Source organism: Solanum lycopersicum, chromosome 4, assembly GCF_036512215.1.
Source record: "Solanum lycopersicum chromosome 4, SLM_r2.1".
In the NCBI taxonomy this organism is placed as follows: domain Eukaryota; kingdom Viridiplantae; phylum Streptophyta; class Magnoliopsida; order Solanales; family Solanaceae; genus Solanum; species Solanum lycopersicum.
Genome location: NC_090803.1, coordinates 65,685,380 through 65,704,669, shown reverse-complemented (window position 1 = coordinate 65,704,669; position 19,290 = coordinate 65,685,380). Strand labels below are relative to the sequence as shown.

At 35.1% G+C, this 19,290-nt stretch overlaps 2 protein-coding genes across 6 annotated transcripts; both read right to left on the bottom strand.

Annotated features, from left to right (window-relative positions):
- Window positions 1-628: 628 nt before the first annotated feature.
- LOC101262716 (putative serine carboxypeptidase-like 23) lies at window positions 629-5,500 on the bottom strand. 2 transcript variants are annotated; one of them, XM_069296476.1, is made up of 9 exons: window positions 5,401-5,500; window positions 3,278-4,877; window positions 2,981-3,085; window positions 2,606-2,886; window positions 2,261-2,506; window positions 2,036-2,154; window positions 1,826-1,921; window positions 1,475-1,580; window positions 629-1,060 (listed from the first exon to the last, which is right to left on the bottom strand). In XM_069296476.1, the coding sequence occupies exons 2-9, from the start codon at window positions 3,630-3,632 to the stop codon at window positions 917-919; spliced, it is 1,452 nt and encodes a 483-aa protein (XP_069152577.1). In that variant the 5' UTR covers window positions 3,633-4,877; window positions 5,401-5,500; the 3' UTR covers window positions 629-916. The 2 variants fall into 2 exon arrangements, with proteins under 2 accessions (XP_069152577.1, XP_004238587.2); XM_004238539.5 differs by lacking the exon at window positions 5,401-5,500 and having other exon boundaries at window positions 3,278-4,992.
- LOC101262008 (uroporphyrinogen-III synthase, chloroplastic) lies at window positions 5,133-18,888 on the bottom strand. 4 transcript variants are annotated; one of them, XM_010322052.4, is made up of 10 exons: window positions 18,566-18,888; window positions 17,269-17,356; window positions 10,531-10,597; window positions 9,101-9,219; window positions 8,810-8,905; window positions 8,369-8,424; window positions 8,051-8,136; window positions 7,641-7,772; window positions 5,758-5,847; window positions 5,133-5,640 (listed from the first exon to the last, which is right to left on the bottom strand). In XM_010322052.4, the coding sequence occupies exons 1-9, from the start codon at window positions 18,770-18,772 to the stop codon at window positions 5,790-5,792; spliced, it is 909 nt and encodes a 302-aa protein (XP_010320354.2). In that variant the 5' UTR covers window positions 18,773-18,888; the 3' UTR covers window positions 5,133-5,640; window positions 5,758-5,789. The 4 variants fall into 4 exon arrangements, with proteins under 4 accessions (XP_010320354.2, XP_010320355.2, XP_069152579.1 ...); XM_010322053.4 differs by having other exon boundaries at window positions 5,768-5,847; XM_069296478.1 differs by having other exon boundaries at window positions 5,758-5,860; window positions 18,566-18,873.
- Window positions 18,889-19,290: the final 402 nt, after the last annotated feature.

Below are 19,290 nucleotides of genomic sequence, written 5' to 3'. Positions count from 1 at the left end.
GATCCATGCCTAATTATAGCGACAGTACTCAAAAGAAATCACAAGGGCATCCATCTTCATGCATGTGCTTTTTTTTTTTTTATATCGTGATATTCAGATTAGTTTACGCATAATTTAATTAATTTTAAATAATTTATAATTTTTATTAACATACTATATTAATATTATAAAAGAATTTATATGGTTAATGTAACAAGTAAATGTTAGATCCGAAGTACCTTTCGTATAAATCACGATAGTGTCTCAAAGTAAAAAGGATGTTATACTCAAATATCTTTTGAAGAGAAAAACAAGAAATGAAACAAGAAGTTAAAAATTTGAGACATATCGAATCAAGGAAAATATTTTTCAAAAAATGTTTCTAACTTTTACATGTTCAGTTAATCAAAATATTGTTATTAACAAAAACAATTCCCTTAAAAATGGAAAAAATGACTTTGCTGGTAAAAATCAAGAAAACAAGTTCGACAACTGATATTTCATATTAATTCTATCTTTTCCACCCTCCAACAGTAACAAAATACATAGTACATTAATCTCACTGATGAGATTTAAAGAGAATAGAATATACGCATAACATGAGATAATACTAATATATTTTACTTGCGTACCAAACATAAAAAAACAGATAAAAAAAGAGAGTTAAATCCCTCTTATATTCCTTGGGCTAACAAACATAGGCCTGTATGTGATTAAGAAGCCCAACAAATCGAAGTATTTCAGCCCCCAACTGGGTGATCTTAGGCCCAAATGATCCACGTGTCTTACCAATTCAATCAAAATATTAAATTTCGATGGAAAAATAGTGATTCTTTTAGAAACGTCTATTTTAGAATATTGTTTGTTGTTGTGCAGAAAAAAAATAATATATATATATATATATATTATATTCTTCCATTGTAATAATGTTGTTATACTACTTTTTAGGGGGAGGGTTTCCACTAAGAAAATGGGAGAAAAAAGCCAAAGCTCGATTTGGTTGATATGTTGGAACAAAATGACCTGCTCCTCTTATTGTCACAAATGTCAAGTTTTCATACTCCTCTACATATCCACCAACCTGCACATAGAGGCGTATGTAGAATTTTTCGTAAGCAGTGTCAACATTTGAACAAATGAATCACTATAATGACGAGCATAAAAAAAAAAGCAAAAGCTTATCTGATCGATCTCAAGTTGGATGACAACAAGGCTAACCAACCCTTTGGGGAAAGGAAACTATGACTAATTAGACCGTTTTTTAGCCACCAAATAACAATAAGAAGGTAAGATACAAGACAAAAGCAGGATAGTGCTAATTCTGTATCCGCAACTATTTTAGCTCATTCTGAAGAACATCCATCAAAATGTCGTTTCATTCGCTATCTAATTAAGCTTTCACTGTCTCTCCGACCCCTATCTTTAATCTCTCTGATCCCCTTAAACGCGATAATTAAAAATGAAAAAATAATTTTTTCAAAATATGAGTTTTTACCTCTCCTTGTAAGTACCAAGGGTACCAAGATGTCTTAACTGATAAATTTAACTTTTTAATAGCATATCTTGTATCTGTCACTGGCACTACAACATCCATGTCACCACTGCAAAATATACATTTTCATACCACATTATGTTATCTTGAATAATGCATGATAAACTAGGTAATGAATGAAATCGTATACTCATGCTGTCTCAATTTATACGGCACATTTCAAATTTCAAGAGTCAAACTTTTTAATTTTGACCGTGAATTCAAACATGACAGATACATGTATAAAAAAACACGGTCACAGAAAAGTTGTTTGGATCTCGAAATCTGAAAGGTACAACACAAATAAATACTTACCTACACAGCCATATCCTTAATCCACTCTTCATCAACTGATGTAAAAGTGGCAAAACACTCAATGGTCTATCTTTCCAGTTGAGATTAAGTGTGTTACTGTTCTCAATAAAAAGAAAATTTATGATTAGTGTTACAATTATGCTTAGAAATGAATACTATAACAAAATTTTAAGTTTTTTTTTTTTTTTCACTAAATCAAGAGCCATATACTTGCAACTTTCCCATGGATAAGGAAGATTTGTAACATTCGCGTGCATCGCCTTCTGAACTTCTGGTATGTTGAAGTAAGACTGAATATAACTCGGAAGGCATGGATCAACATCCGATATCTATTTATAAACAAGAATAAAACACCGCGAAAAGTTTAGTTTAAATCAACATTTCACTAGTTTTTTCGAGACATTGAGGATTAAAAATGATGTAGCATTTACTTACTGAGGTACTTGAGGGTGATCTGTTGGTGCACAATGGCGCGTAGACGTTGTAGATGAAGATATTTCCAATTTCTTCATCGATTTGATCCAAATACGCGTTGCATTTCTTGGAGACAGATGATGGAGTAGAAAAATTACAGGTTAATATGATTTTGTGGTATAATTCCTCTGAAATTAGTGCATGAGACCAGTAATACTCTGTTGTTCCTTTCATGTTGGCTTCGAAATCAACATAGGCATTGCCAATCTGACATGTGAATTCAATCAAAAGAACTAATATATCGCTAAATAGCTAACTTTTTGATAATTTTGTTCGTATAGATGTTGATCAGATGAGAAAACTTACAGCGATTCCTTTCAAGTTTATAGTACTAATCGTCTCGTCTGAGTTGTTGTTGTGAAGAAGTATAAGCTGAGCAAGTTGAGGGATGTAATGTCCCGCGTAGCTCTCTCCAATAAGGTAAAAGTCACTAGGTTTATATTCTGGAAAACATTCGAGCCAATAGACTAGAAAGGTGTAAGAATCACGAGCTGTTGTTCTGTCTCCGCTAAAATTGAAGTCAGAACTTGTGTTTGTATATGAAAATCCAACGCCAGCAGGTGATTCGAGAAATATTATGTTGGCCTCTGATGAATGAAATGTTAAATTTTCATTAGTACTACTAGTTTGTGTGTAGTAAAAACAATGACTTTAAATTTGAACTTCTTTTGATTGACTCACCAGATATCCATGAAAATTGATTCCTCTGTAGAGTTCCATCTTTGTTAACTCTAAATGGACCAAGTTCACCAAATGCTCCTCCTCCAAGTGAGGAACAACCTGGCCCTGCTTGTAACAAAATGTTTATTAAATGATCAACAACGATATACTCTGTGTTATCTTACAAGTGAGATCTTGGGAAGGTCGTGCGTATGCAGACCTTATCACAGATAAAAACCCGACATAAGATACATTCCATTTTACCACTATATGAAATTACTAAATAGTACTTCAAAAAATACAAAAAAAGAAGCTAACCTCCATTGAGCCATAAGACAAGAGGCTTAGAAGCAGAATGTGAAGGCGATTCGACGAAATAATAAAACAAAGCTCTTCCAGCACTTGAATCAACTGTAACATATCCTGAATACTGGTTAAAATCTACATCTTCAGGTTCACCAGGCAATTTTTCAATTTTATCACTCTCTTTGAGTGAGTTTTGATGTACTGGTGAAGTCCTTTGTGACACACTTCTACTACTAGTAGTTTTTTCTATGTTTTGTTTGAAATAATGAGAAATTGGTTTTAGGCTTTTAGGTTTATAACAATGCACTAAATTAGATAAAGCTAATAAGGTTAGGAAAAACAAGTGGAAATATGGTGTTTTAACCATTTTTAATTTGTGTGAGAAATGATTGATAACAAGTATAAATATTCATATTGACACATTTAAATAAATGACTAAGGTTTTTAAATTTTGTGTCCGGCCAATATTATTAAATATTAATATTAATGATCGTTTTGTTCTTGTTTATTTGGAAATCTCTAAGCTCACTATTTTGTTTTGTTTATAATGTACTCCCTGAATTAGTTGAATATTTCTTAGGCATTTTGATGCAGTGGACGGCTCAATAATATTTTTTAGTGTTAGAATTACAACGATTAGTGACATCGTCCGTTCTAAACCCCACGTTACTAAAAATAATTATACAAAACTATTAATTTTTCTTGTCGTATATATTTTTTTCAAAGGCAGTTATATTCCCTGTAATCAGTCTGTAAACTTTGTCATTTTTTTTGTAAGCCATATTTCTTTTTGTTTATTGACGTAAAAAGTTGAAAACGTCTTTGTAATTAGTATTTTTGTTGTTTGGAGGAGTTTATCATCCCAATATGGAGTTTGATGATGCGTAGTTTTGGATAATCTGTCTCCATATTTTGAATTTAATTATTATTAATAAAGTTTTGTATAATTTAATACACACTATTTTTTTAATCTCCAAAAAGTTGAATATTATGTCTGAATCAACATTGAAAACAAGATAGTTTAACCCTTGTGCTTTGAATCTCAGTACATAAAACAGTAACTGAGAAAATGAAGGACGATGCTTCACTCTGTGGATTTAGTACCACTAATTATCATTTTAATATGATTTCAACTAATTACGAAATATTATACTCACAAGTAGAGGGAATTAGAGCAATTTGGAGCTAAACAAATCTCACACTCTCCCACCCCACCAACAATTAAAGTAGCCCAATTCTAGCTCAAGAAGAATTTCAACCTACAAAGAATAAATTGGCATGGGGATGCAGACCAAACAAACAATAAATTAATATTAACACACTACTGTTAGCGTGCAGTACTCGCCATGATCTTTATTGTTTTTAAATAACAAAAGGTGTGAGGTCAGCTTTCACACCTTAGATTAGTTCCACAGATATCTGTTGCCGCCCACCAGATACACAACTATAGGTATCATAAAAGATAGGACATATGAAAAGAAATCACCTAGTGTTTTTGGTTGAACTTGAGACTCAATGTTCTCAAGCTGATTAATTCATTTGCCACTGGGCCACACCCTCGCGCGTGGTACTCGCCATGATTTCATTGTTGCAAAGGCAAATTTCTCAATCTCTGCAGCTTCAGAAAAATGGGAGCTAACAACTATGGTTTACAACTTCAAAGCATTATGCAACAAGTGAACGTGTGGGTTGGTCAATATTAATCCCATATTATTTAGGATCTGAACCATAAAAAGAACTGAGACATTAATAACAGAAGATGCTTGGATGAGTTAGCCCTCCTTCCATAGAGCTGTTTATGTTAGTATGGTGCAAAATTATGAGCTGCCATCACATTCCATGCAGATAGTTTAAATGGAGCATGGGATTTCAGTAAAAGAACACAAAAATCAACACATTATGCACTATAAGGAATATGGCTAATATTAGATAAATACAAGTAGCCTTGATGTTGCTCTTCGAGGAAATTTGTGTTGGGAGTATGAACCGGGAGGGGACCGGCTTTTGTCAATTCTGAAGACAATAGGCTTCAAGCCATGTAAATATTACAGAAAATATAAAGCAAAAATAAGGGGATATATCTACATATGGAACAATTACAGTGGAAAGATCCTATGCTAGGAAGACAGCCTTACCTCACAAGAAATGTTGGCTAGACAAGTGGGTAATACCTCCCCACGACAAAAGCCGTCTTCTCATAAGCTGTGTCAGTTAGATCCCACACTTATACGCTTCTACACGGAAATGCCACAAAGATCTCAAAGTACTTCACAGTGTTGAAAATGCAAGTATGAAAAGCTCTTAATTAGCTTTGTCATAGCAAAGATGCCAATGGAAACCAGAGCTTAGCCAAGCGTGTGAAGATGCAGCTATTACTGTAAGTAACATATAAACTATATTAGAGAGACATGCACATCAATCATTTTAAACATGTCTGTCTTTATGTGTTATGGACTATGATGAAAAATATGAACTTGGAAAACCTTTTTTACCAGAAAATACCAGGAGTCATACTGCAAAATCTTTAGACTTTTTGGACTTGCTCGTGAACTTCTAATGCTTCCAGAACGCTGCTTACCCACCTGCACCACGTGACTTCATAGCATCAAGTAGATCAAAATGTAAGCGTAACTGACAAACACATAATGGGAAGTGGAAACAAATATATAGTCCCTGCCTCCAATATATCTCACTACATCCCTAAAAGAGTCAGCAGGAGAGGTAATACTCCCATGGGTCAATGAGCAAATCAGCAGATGGTCTTTGCCCCAATTAAGAATCGGGTCCTATCACAAGTACTCATACTTAGCAGTTAGAAAAAAACAAAGAACCTAACACTTGAAATCTGGTGCTTGACAAGAAAGATTATCCACCACATTCTGCATGATCATTCACCAAGCCACTCAACCCTAGCTCCTAAATGCTTAAGCTTCCTTAATGGAATAACTTCAGTGCTAACATTTGGCTAAAATTTAGTCTGATTTTTATTTGATAGAAGGATGAAACACAAATATTCAAATTGTACTTGTACTTTCCAATTCACAACATCACCAATTTACTCAGCACATACCCTACTAATAAGATGGGAGTTTAGATTGCCAAGACAAGGGGCATAAGAAAAAGAGGATAGATACCAGCAGTGCCTTGCCCTTCATAGACAAGAATGTGATAAAGAGATACATGGAACGAGAATTTAGAATGTATCGCTTGATCATTCTCCTGAGCAATTGAGTGTTTATACAGACATCTAGTCAAAATTAGGGACATAACTACAAATAAATAATATGCGTAATTGATTCTATCTAATATACACTATTCTCATAGAGAGTCGAACAAGGAGAAAATAGTCTCTTTTAAAGTTAATAGAATGTTATCCTTCACTAAAAGCTACTTACTAAAATATTAACTTACAAAATAGTAGCAGTAGTAGCAGTAATTACCAACATATCAACTGTAATCCCACAATCGGGGTCTGGGAGGGTGGTGTGCACGCAGCCTTACCCCTACCTTGCGAAAGTAGAGAGACTGTCCCCAATAGACCCTTTACTCCAATAAAGCATTATCAAAACCAATAAGGAAAGGAAATACCATAGTGAAGCAACCATATAGAAATAATGGAGAAAAGAAATGGTAGCAACAACAAACAGTACAATAACCAAGGCAAAAAAAACATGTAAGGATAATATCGAAGCATAAGAAGTAGTAATTACCAATTTAATGAAGTACTATGGCATATTATGAGCCACTATTAAGACAGAAGAAAAATGTAGAAATAGGTAAGAATACAAAAGGATGGGTATCTTAGAACTTCTGTAGAGTTTTGAAGGTGAGCTCTTGAAAGAAGTGAGTCTCATTTAACATTGAGCTCCATAATATTGAAAAGGTTGAACAAATAACATTATGAATGGTTACAGGAAGGTTAAAATTTCTAAGAGACAACCCTATGCAGAGGAAAGCTAAGTCTTACGAATGGTATCTGGGATAATTCTCACTGGTTTATTGTATAATGTAAATAGAAATTACACAGAAAGGGACAAACAAATAATATATGATCCTTATTCCGTAGATACTACTTTTGAAGAAAGAAAATACAAGGACAAGGACCAGAATAAAGTATAGTTTTCCATTTGCTGCTTTATACTCTTCTCACAGCCAACTCCTTCCATATGACAGTGAATAGTCACTTCACAGCAAAAGAGATCATACCAATTACATGAGGCAAACATAGATGCTGAAATAGCAGTTTTTGTATTGGAAGTAGCACTGTTCTTCTTGCAGAACAGAGTCAAAGTATCTTATAATATTAGGGACAACCAGAAAGGAAGAAAAGTCACAATCAGAAAAGCAGAATAAAAGACTTAGATCAACAAGTTACCCTTCAAGACCAGGACTTGTTGGATGGTATATATTTCTGAACCCAAGTTTTTTAGCTGCAGAAGCTGTTGTCTCCCCAATACATGCAACAGCATTGTCCCACTGTTTCGATGCAGTAAGATTAGCCCATACCCTGTCAAATAACCCAGCAGAAGGAAAAAGGAATGAGAAAGGAGAAAGAGAATAAACCCTCTAAAAATATAAGGTAGAAGGATGAAGAACATAAGGATACAATTCTGTTCCCTGGCTCAATGAACAATGTCTGAAAACATCTGTCTAATATTTTCTAGCATGTTGGTGGAATTACAGTCATCAGCTATAGAATTAGTGCACTTGCTTAAGCCAATATTAGATATCAACCTGTCATCCATCTACTTTTGCTATAAAAATGAATAATTTGGAATATCGTACCTGAGGGCAGAAGGAGATGCTACAGTAACAACGGGAACAGAGAGTGCTAGTTCAAGAAGATATTGATCAACGTGATTGACTGGTGCCTGCAAGAAATGGAAAGGTCATAGGCAGCAGGATGAAATCTAATTAGTTTTCTCTCAAGAGAAGGATCCAAGATGTGGTGCTCTATCTGAACTTTGACCAAATGTCAGGAAAAGATGACAAGTGACCCTCTTTTTCAGGGCAAGTGTGTTTTATCAAATTTGCAAGCACGGTGGTCTCTTGTGAGTAAAAATGAATTTTCTTCTCCAATTTGGCAATAGAGAAATATCATACCGTTGTGTAAGTGTTCAGCCGAGTAACCTCGAATCCCCGCCCAGAAAGTCCTTCCTCTGAAATGACGGAGCCATATGTCAGTTTAAAACTACTCAAAATACTTCTATATTCCGAGGAAAATTTGCATACTAAACATGAACTATCAAGGTGAGACAGTTGCAAAATATCGGATGAATGAGAATCTTAAACAGATTATGACCATGAGGAAAGATAATGAGCTAAGACTTTTGTGGTTAATCTGTTTCTTTTGTTCTTCCTTTTCAATTTTTTTCTGAATAATGGTTTACAATAGAAAAGGCACCTCCACGGAAACTATAGATCCCTACAGAACCAGAAAAAATCAGAACGAGAATACAAGGAAAAAAATCTCTGTACGAAATCAGATAGATGGGAGAATTAGGAGAGACAGAAACATAAAGAGATGGAGTAATATGCACACACCGATGTCAGTGCTGGCTTTTGCTGAAGCAGGATAGAGAACAGTGCACTTGTCATTTCCATTCTTTGGAAGCTCTAAAGCTAAAACCTTGCCAGTTGCTAAAAATGCAAATAGAATGAAATTTTCAGTCACTCAGGCAATAACATAACGTCAGTCAATTTTTTACTGCAGAACAGTTTGCAAGGAAAAAAGGTATTTAAATGAATGACAAATGCAGTGTCATCCCTGATGCACATGTGTGCCTTATGCTATTTCTAAATGTCAAAAGAGCAAGTGGGAAGTTTACTGAATACCCTTCGATGGTGCAAATGCTATATCAAGATACTGCTTTGAAGACTGAACAGCTTCATCAAATATGCTGGCTGTACCAGATCCAACAACTCCTACTCTGACAGATGGGGTCCCAGCAGCTCTAAGTGATAAATTGGAATAAGTATGAGGGACCAGAGACAGCAAAAGTAAATATAGATCATCTAGACAGCTTGAAGAATTTGAGGCTTCTTTCAACCAATAAACAGTAATGAAAAACATATATAGTAATACTTCATATTTTGGGGAATTAATTATTGTACCATCTTTAGTTCAATATTTCATTTGACAACATAAGTACACACATAACAGGACACACTCTAATGACTCTCGCTTTTTGTGTATGCTGACAATCAACTGAGAGTCTTTTATACAAGTTTCAATGCTTCATTTAGGAAAAAGTATACAGTTGATGGATGGAAGGTTCAACCAGAACTTGGGGTTGATGATAGTATGTTATGATCCTATTGCAATTGAGTCTCACATTGGTTAAATGGGGAAGCTGATGTAGGACTTATATAGCTTTGGATTTCTCACCGAAAAACTAGCTTTAGGGTGTGGTTCTCCCTAGGTTGTACCCACTGCCCTTCGTGCCTTGGATGGTGATGCCAATATTGTAGTGTTGCCCAGGGTTAGAAATGGTCTAGCGCACACAGCCGTCGAGGACGACCAATGCAGAGCGTGGTGGTTTGTTATGATTCTATAGCAAGGTATGGGACTTGAGTCCCACACCGGTTTAATAGGGAGTTGAAGTGGGACTTGTATAGCTTTGTGTTCTCCCACCTCAATAAATACTTTCTTGGGTGTGAATCTCCCTAAGTTGTATCGTAATGCTTAGCAGGTGCTATTTGTCACATAAACACATCAATTCAGTGGATAATCGAACTTAATATGCCAATAACCATATAATATAGGAAGTATTTGTACCTCAGGACAATTGGTCTTTCTCAAACTTGTGAAAGTCAAATGAAAAATCTTCAACGAGTAGATAAGATTCTCAAACATGCAGAGAAGTGAGAACATAGTTTTAAAACCCGATTTGTCTACACAAGCAAGCAACAACGTTTTTAAACACTGCAATGACTTGTTTTACTGACAAGTCCAACACAAAATGACTAAATTTAACATCAGATCTTGTAACTTTCTCGGCATTTTTTTATATTTTTAAAGCCAACTTCACAGATATATTCTCCAACCAGCTATCCATAATATCAAATAAATCATTTTCGTCTTTGGTAAAACTTACCAATGACTATAGCCTAATAGCCTATAGTCAAAGTGATCCTCCTATTCAACTAACAAAGGAATTGTACTAAAGACTAGTCAAGAAGATAGTTTAGTTATTTAAAATCAGAAGGTGAAGAACGTCAGACAAAATTAACCCTCTTTACTGGTTAATTCAACCTAAACTTACTTCCAAGCATCAAGAAAAACCTTTCCCGCCTCTGGTGAAGTAATGATAATCCAGTCGAACGTGGCCTCTGTTATCACAAGAAGAAATGGGGAAAAACATTAGAGACAGCAGATAACATGTTAAGCTGTTGGTTTCACCAAATCTGGTGAGGACTTTCAAGGGTGTAGAACTGATCAATCATAAAAAGTTTGCTGATATAAGTTGTGATCGAAGACCACTAAATAGTTATTTACAACAGAAGGACAGAAGTGTGCAAATACTCAAACCAAGCTTCCCTGTTACTGTCTCTGCTTCATTGTAGCACGAACGTCCGCTCTTGCAATCGACTACAATATGTTGATAGCAAGAAGGAACAGTTTCTATATGTAGTCCTCTGTATAATGCTTTTAGATCCTAACTGCGTAAGTCTTCTATTATGGTATCTTCATCTACTTTTACTTAATATGCTGGCTGGTGCTGGCTTACACACTTTATGTACCTAATATTAGTAGTAAGTCATGGTGTTCTCATGTTATTCCAATTATTAATTCTCGTTTACTTTGTTATGAATCCATCAATTGCTTTAAATGTGAACTGTGAGATTTATCCAATTGTCTCCGTTTTAACCGCGAGAGCAATACCATAATGAATGGTATTACATTCTAATGTTTGTATTTAAATCTCAAATTATTTCTTTAAACAAAGATCTGTTCATGGTTTGACAATTTAGAATTCAACTATTTTTTTAATTAATCCAAGTGAGAGGAATACGATAACCATTAGATGGTTTTGAATATTAATCACATCATAGGCACTAGGTCCTTATTGGAAAGAATTTGTAAGGCCTGCAGCATATAAGAGAAATCAAAGAGCAACTTAAGGCCTGCAGCAATTAAGAGAAATCAAAGAGCAACTCTCCTTTTTGTTTGTCTTATAACACTGTTCATATTTTATTGATTTTTTTTTCTATTAAGCCAAAATACATAATTTTACTGAATACAAATGTTACTCTTATATATCATCAAGCACAATTACGTAGTAACTAATAGTGTAGGTCGTTGTCTTTCAGGAAATAAAACCCACCTCAACTTTTAGAAACTTAAGCGTAACTGAAAAATTAGAACTGCATATACTCTAGAGTAGGTAAGGACTCATGCAACGCACATCGTGATTGCTGACGCACTCAAGCTTGTGTCCACATCACATTCGTTGTATTTCACAAGGAGGGAGTAATAAAGGTGATATTAGTACTCTTCTCAGCAATCACTCTAGTAACGAAGTAATGCATGGAAATGCAAATAAACAAAATAATTACTATAGCCTTGGGCATTACATAAATGACTGTATGGTTTATACTTATAATAGCAATAAAAAGAGAAGTAATGGAAGTACTTGGCTTGTTTGCATATATATGCAATGCTAATATCTCAAAGCAATGACCTTGATATGCTATTGTTCAGAAAATGTCATCTCCATAGTCTATAATTTTTCGTGAAGCCAACATAAAAAAGAAGGCCACAAAGGTGGTAATGTGTAACACCTATTTATATTAAGTTTGAGTTCTGGGTCAACTTCAAACAATCATAACTCCTAGCTCAGGATGAGTAAAGTGTGCTATAAGATACCGTAGGAAAGATCTTTGAATTGTCTTTCCAACACCACCGAGTTTGCTCAATTTCGAGTTCTTATGGGGGAGATATGCCCATTTGAAGTTGCGCTGTCTAGTCTAGATAAGAAAAGTCAAAACTGAATTTTAGGAGGGTATTATGGTCTTTTCATTACCCAATAAAATCATTTCATATTTAGTAAGTTATTTGGGGTCTAAACTGAGTTAGTTCAGTTTACACAATTAAGAAATACACTAGGCCTTTGAGAGAAGAGAAAGGTCAAGTGTTCTTGCAGATTTCTTGCGGAATCGAAGTCATTTCGCCAAGGATTGATCCCTAAAGAGGTATGTGAGACTTTCATAGCATTGGGTTCTTTCACCCATGCGCAAATCATGTTTGTTTCAGCGAAATTCATTCTAGAAAGTTGAAAGTATGATGTTTCTTGAATTATGTTCTTGAAATTGGCTTTAGTTCTTGAGATTTGGTGGGATTGTTGAGTTCTTGAAGGAATGTGTCGATTTTAGAGTTGTTATGAGTTAGGATCGTGTGTACATATTGTAACATCTCGTAACTCAAAATAAATAGGAATAAGCAAAGAAACTAAGAATAATCATTGTTGGAAAGAAAAGAGTGAATCTGAAAATTTTCTAAGTTCAAGAAGTGAGTTTTGATCATTTTCAAATGGAAATAACTTCTAGCTCGAGGAGTTAGAGGTAGTTCTGGGATTGTTTACAAGATCTTTTAAACGGCGCCAAGTTTGCACGATTTTGATATCGTATGAGGATATATGCCTTTTGAAAGATGGGTTGTTGAAGCAAAGAAAGTCCAATGCGGATTTAAAGAAGGGAAAACTACTCTTTTTACCATTTATTTCCTAATACATTTTAAGGGTTTAATTGGGGTAAAAATAAGTTTTAGTTTAGATGAGAAAAGTTCTTTTACGCTTAGGGCTTGGGAGATAAGTGAAGAGAAGAAGGATAAAAGAGAGAGATAAAGGTTTCGCCAAGAACACCAAGGGATTTTGAGTGGAATTCGTCGGGGGTGATTCCTATCAACGTATGTGAGCTCTTTCGTGTTGGGATAATTCATCCGCACACCAATCTTGTTTAAGTTCAGAAGTTTTAGAATTGATTACATGACTAGAAGTGAGTTTCGGTTCAAAAGTTTTAGAATTGATCACATGACTAGAAGTGAATTCTTGATAATCTCGTCGAATCCCTTTGGTTGAGTTGATTGCATGCCCATTGATGTTGGTTAGTAGTTTCCGATGTGATTTTTGAGTTAAATCTGATGGGTATTGAAGGTATTGATGATCCTAGGGGTTTGGGGATGAAACCATGGAGGTTTAGGTGATTTAGGGCCAACAAGCAAGTTGAAAAATTCATCAGACGCACCTGGGCAAGACCAAGCAAGTTGCGCCTACATTGCACCAAAAGAGGGTTTCAGTCAACTTGGGCCTGGTGCGGCGCACAACCAGTGCGCCAGAACCAAGCCTTAGTCAATTGAGGCTGGCGCGGCACGCCACTAGTGCACCCGAATCGGCAATTTTTGCCCAGTTTTCATAGTTATAACCCTTTTAAGTCCTTCTAAGGTACATTAACACCTTTCGATTATTCTAATTACTTCAAATGATTTCTAAACACACTAAAGAACGCAAGTCATAACCTTGAATCCACAATCTAATTCAAGGAAAATTAAGATCAAAGTCGAAGGATTTAAGAGTTAAGTCTTGAAGTTAAGAAGCAAGTCAAAGTAAAGTTTCTAAAGATTTTCAAGAGTCTTTATTAAATGTTTTAACTTCTTTTGAAGGCTCAAGTTTCAAGTCAGAGTAAAAAGTAAAAGTTGAAGTCTTTCCTTTCAGAAATATAACGGAACTAAGAATTCCCTAAGAGTTGAGTAGGGTCAAGAGTTTCAAGTCAAGCAAAGAGTAAAGAGTAGAGTTCAATTCTCAAAGTTATAAGAGAACTAAGTATTCCATGAAAGTTTATAAATGTTTTCACATTTAAGTTAAGAACAGAAACAGAGATTTTCAAAGAGCTTTCGAGTTAGTTTTCAAAAAAGAGTAATCACTTTCTAAATAAAGCAAGAGAGGAAACTGAGATTTTCAAGATAGCATTTAAGCTAAGTTTTGAGCACTAATCTCAAATCACAGAAGTCAGTATGTTTTTAAAAACATAAGAGCTAATATAATGATATTTTTGGGAGCAGTAGTGAGCACTGATATGGGGGAGAGTTCTAATTACTTTCGGCCCCCATAAATCATGTAGCCACTATTGGTACAAAAGGGTCATACTTTTTAGTTGATTCCTTTAGTGCTATTTAGCATAGACTAGTAGATCCATTAGGCAGTTCAAGTTCTATATCGACGGCAAGGTATAGGACAGACCTGGCAGCGTGAGGTGAGGCAAAACACTATATCATCACTCTAGCTCTTACATGATAGTTGCCGGTTAGAGAAACTTCCACAGAAGTTAAATATATTTATATATATACAACAGTTAATTGTATTTTACATACATCTTAGAGTTATTCGTACCCTTATACACATCTAGAATTGCCAGTATGTTTTCAAATAGTTTTTCTTTATATTGCAGTTGTGTTTAAATTGCTTTATATTGAAAAAAGTCAGTAATGTTAAGTTGAGTCAGGTAAGTTCTTCAGTTTCTTTCCGACTATTTCTAGCCTATGTTGTGTAGCATTCCAACTCGCATACTCGTACATTCAATGTACAAATGTCAGTTTGCCTGCATCATCTTATGATACAGACGGAAGTACCCAGGATCGGCATCCAGCGCCTCGTTGATTCAGTTTGAGCACTCGGAGTCTGGTGAGCCTCCTTGCATTTCGAAGACTCTTTTATATTTTTCTAGTCCTTTCAATTATAGTATGTTGCGTGATTTGTCCCAACATTCATCTAAGTATTATAGAGGCATCATAGATAGATAGTCAGTCAGTCAGACAGTTTAGATTTGAGTCTCCATTTATTTACATTTCAGATGTTTTATCATGAGACTTAAGTGTCATTTTGTCTAAGACAGTTATTTTAAGTATTTCTTATGAGAATGTTTTCTCGTTTATATTGAGTTATGTATTTCACTGAGTTAAGTGAGCTAGGCCAAGGATTCACTCAAGGCCAACAATGGTCATTGGGTGCCGGTCACGTCCGAGGTGTAGGCTTGGGGCACGACACATATATTAGGTATCTGAATCTAAAGAGGAAATTTAGAAAAAAAATCTAGCTTAGGCTAATTGGGGTGAGAAAACGAAGAAGGAAAAAGTTGAGCAGGTTTCAACACAAAAGTCCGCGGACTTGCTCCCCCAGTGCAAAAAATCACCTCCGCGTCACGGAGGAGACGCGGACTCCTTTGTTTCAAAAATAAATTTCGCGATCAAATATTTAAATGCATCTCTATTTCGCGTACTTGTTTCCAAACGGTAATTTCTTGATCGCTTCTCATGTTTAACTATCTAAAAAAACTTCTAACATCATGAGATCTTTCCTATCGCAAATCACAATCTTACATTCATAAATTCAAATTCAAGGAAAGTTAAGAGCTAAGTCAAGAGAGTTTTAGAGTCCTTTCAAAAAGTCTTTTGGAAATGTTTTAAACTTGTTTTCAAGACTTGAGTTTTGAGATAAGTATAACAAATGAAGTTCATTTCTTCAAAAAGAGTATATGAGAACTAAGTATTCCCATAGATTAAGTGTTTTTACATTTAAATAAGAAAGAAAACACAGATGTCAAAGAGAGCCTTTCAGCTAGTTTTTGAGTAATATCTCAAACCACAGAAAGAATTTTGTTTTTAAACATATGAGTTGAGTATTTTGGAAGTAGTATTGAACACCGATATGGAAATGAGTTTATAATAACTCAAGTCTCCATAAACCATGTAGCCATCATGGATAGAAAAGGTCATACTTTTTAGATGATTCTTTAGTGCTTTTTATCATAGACTAGAGGATACTATATCCCAACAAGTTATTGGACAGTTCTGGCAGCGTGGGCGAGACGTTGTATCATCGCATAACTCATAATGATGGTTGTTGGCTAGGGAGTTCTCCCACCGAATTGTATTACTGTATATATAAATTAAGTTGTTATTATAGTTGTTTTAAATACATTGTATTGTTTAAATGTTTTATATAAACTGCATTTTTACTGTTGTTTATTTTTGCGTTGAGTTAAGTATCCATGAGTTAAGTAAAGATGAGGCAAGTGTTTCTTTCAAAATTTAGTTCAAGCTTATGTTATGTTTAGTTTTCCCCTCGCATGCTCGTACATTCAATATAATGATACCATTTGACCTGCATCGTTTTATAATGCATATACAGGTAATCAAGATCAGCATCCAGCGCCTCGTTGATCCAGTTGAGCACTCAAAGTCAGTTGGTGAGCCTCTTTGCTTTCCGGAGGATCCCTTTGGTTATGTTTGCTTTATTGATTTTGATTATTTCGGTTGTTAGGATGATCGGGGGTATTATCCCGACCTCTTAGTATCTAAAGGCTTCATAGACATTTAGATATGAGTTCTTTAATATGATATTTTAGTTGTTTGATATTGAGACTTGAGTTGCCATTTTGGCTAGTTGAATGTTTCTTTTGAGATATTCTAAGTTTATTTCATGAGTTTATCTTTTGAGACTGTTTCAAGTTATTTAAGCTTCCTCTAAGTGTTAGCCAGGCCAAGGTTCGCTTGGGGCCTCTCAAGTGCCAGTTTCAGCCAGGGTGTAGGCTTGGGGCTTAACATATTGTATCCACCCCAAACAAACAAAAAGCAAAGAAAATATTAATGCTCATAACAATTTCAATTTTGCAATTTCAATAATTGAGTAACCATACATATACTTGAAAAAAATTTCATTTGACCTTGAAATCTTGGGAAATTGTATTTAAAAGAAAGAGCAACTATCTGTTTTGTTTAGAATTCTAGTATAGAGCACCAATCTAACCTTTAAAACAAATTGTCTGTAGGTAGGATATTTTGTGACAAAGGAAATCAAAGGCCATTAGAAGAAATGAGCTAGAATTCATACAATGAAGGGAAATGAATAACTCCATAGAGATAAATATACAGATGCTCAACAATGAGTCTCAGGCAAGCAAATATGAACCATGATTTCCAAACCAAAGCACAAATTGCAAGAGCCTACCAGTTAATAAAGAAGTGAGCCTGTCTAGATCAGGTAAGTGCATATGCTGAATGAGAGGAAGCTCAAGAGAATCAATCCCATGTCTGACCTGTTAAGCATGAAAAAGAGGGAAAACATAATTGACGAAGATGCAAAATTTACAACTTTCTAGAGAGAAATCCCAGATAAAAAGTTGTGTCCCCACGTTTACTAAGTCTAGATCACCTTGACCTTTGGTGTTAGAAACTTGGTCCCATTAAAAAAGTTGTTTGTTCTCATTCATGGTGATTTCTTATATATCTTGTACGTGATTCAGGAAAAGAATATGAAATTCCTGTCACGTGTTTGCTTCTTTTCTTCCCAAGTAGAAAGTGAACAAAGATGTATTGCCAACAAGACAGTGATTTTTATGAACTTGTGTGCTTGCTTTGACATAAGACATTTACCAAAAAATAAGTCAGATTTTGAGGAACTTTTTGTTGAGGATAACACTTTCATGATTTTTTTGAGTACTAACGTGATAATAACTTGTAACTTTTTATTGGAAAAGATCTGAAATTAAGAGTTGAGAAATGGAGAAATATTTCTGGCAACAAAACATCAGAAAATGACTAATTCTCATAATTTTTCCGAAGATATCTCCTTCATACCGAGCACACCATGTTGAAAATCCAGGATGCAAGAAATGAATCTATAATAAATAGGCATGAACATGATTTAGTGCTCTTCACTACATCCTTATTTAAGACTTTGTTGAATCAAATCCACAAAATACAATCTTTTAAGCTATGCGTCTAAATTCATGCCTAATATCCTTCACAGTGCCGCTAAACCAAATGCTTCCTGATCTCAAGACTAGTTATCATTTCACTCTTCCCTTTCTCCACCATATCCAGGGGAAAAGGTAGACCGTTGGCTACAGGTTCTGCCAAACCCAGTAATTTGATTCAAAAACACAAAATTTGTCTTAAAAACTCATTATATATCTCTAGATATTATTCGTTTAGAATCTAGAACGCATAAACTTCAAATCCTGGTTTCTCCTCTATCATATCATTTTATCATCCTAGAAATGCAAGTGATCAGCAACTACAAAGTTAAACTTACTTAAGCATTTGATCAAACATTTAATGTGCTACTTCCTTTATACCAATGTAGCTACAAAAAAAAAAAAGAAGCCAAAATTCTCTCTAATATATCACTAACGAGCACTGAACCACCACGAAACAACCACAAAACCTCTAGAACTTCGAGATAATAACATAAAATTCCAATTAAAACTCGAAATTGAAGAACCAGCAAATAATTGATTGAGTACCAGAGCATTGATGAGCTTGCCGTTCTTCCCGCGTTCTCTGGTTACAACAACTTTCGGCTCCTTCGTCGAACACGAAACGGTGATCCATGAAAGTGAAACGCAAGCGCCGCCCCTGAATGAACGACGTCCACAACTCCGCCGCTGCAGCGTGGTGGAAGACGACGACGTCGTCAACGGAGGAGGAGAGAAGGAGGAGAGAGAAGACATTTTGTGGAACGCGTAACTGCCAGCTGTAATCCTGTAACCGATTTTAAACTGTAACTTTTTTAATCATTAGTCATTAGTCAGCACATCCCCTAGTTAAGTAATCTCTAATCTCAAAATCTTTAATTTAATTAAAGTATTAGTATTCGTATTAATTAATTTTCAGCAGGACAGATGTCAAAGCTGGATGGATAAGAAATTGTGCTACTGATACGTGTCCCGATAGTGGGGCCCGTTATCTGCTGTGACCTATCGCCATTATACGCAATGATGGTGTTCTACTTTACAGTAGTGATCAGGTGTTCTGCGAGGATAGAAAGATCTTAATCCAATCCGTTAATTTGAATGAAGCGACAATTAGAAGGCAAATCAACGGTTGTGATAAGGATGTGGCTTTGGTAGGAACAGTGTCTTAGGTGTGTATCCCATGATGCAACATATTAAAATAAATAATTAAATTTGATTTCTTTTTGGGTCTTATTACCAATAATGTGGGGGAGTTAATTAATTAACAAAGGATG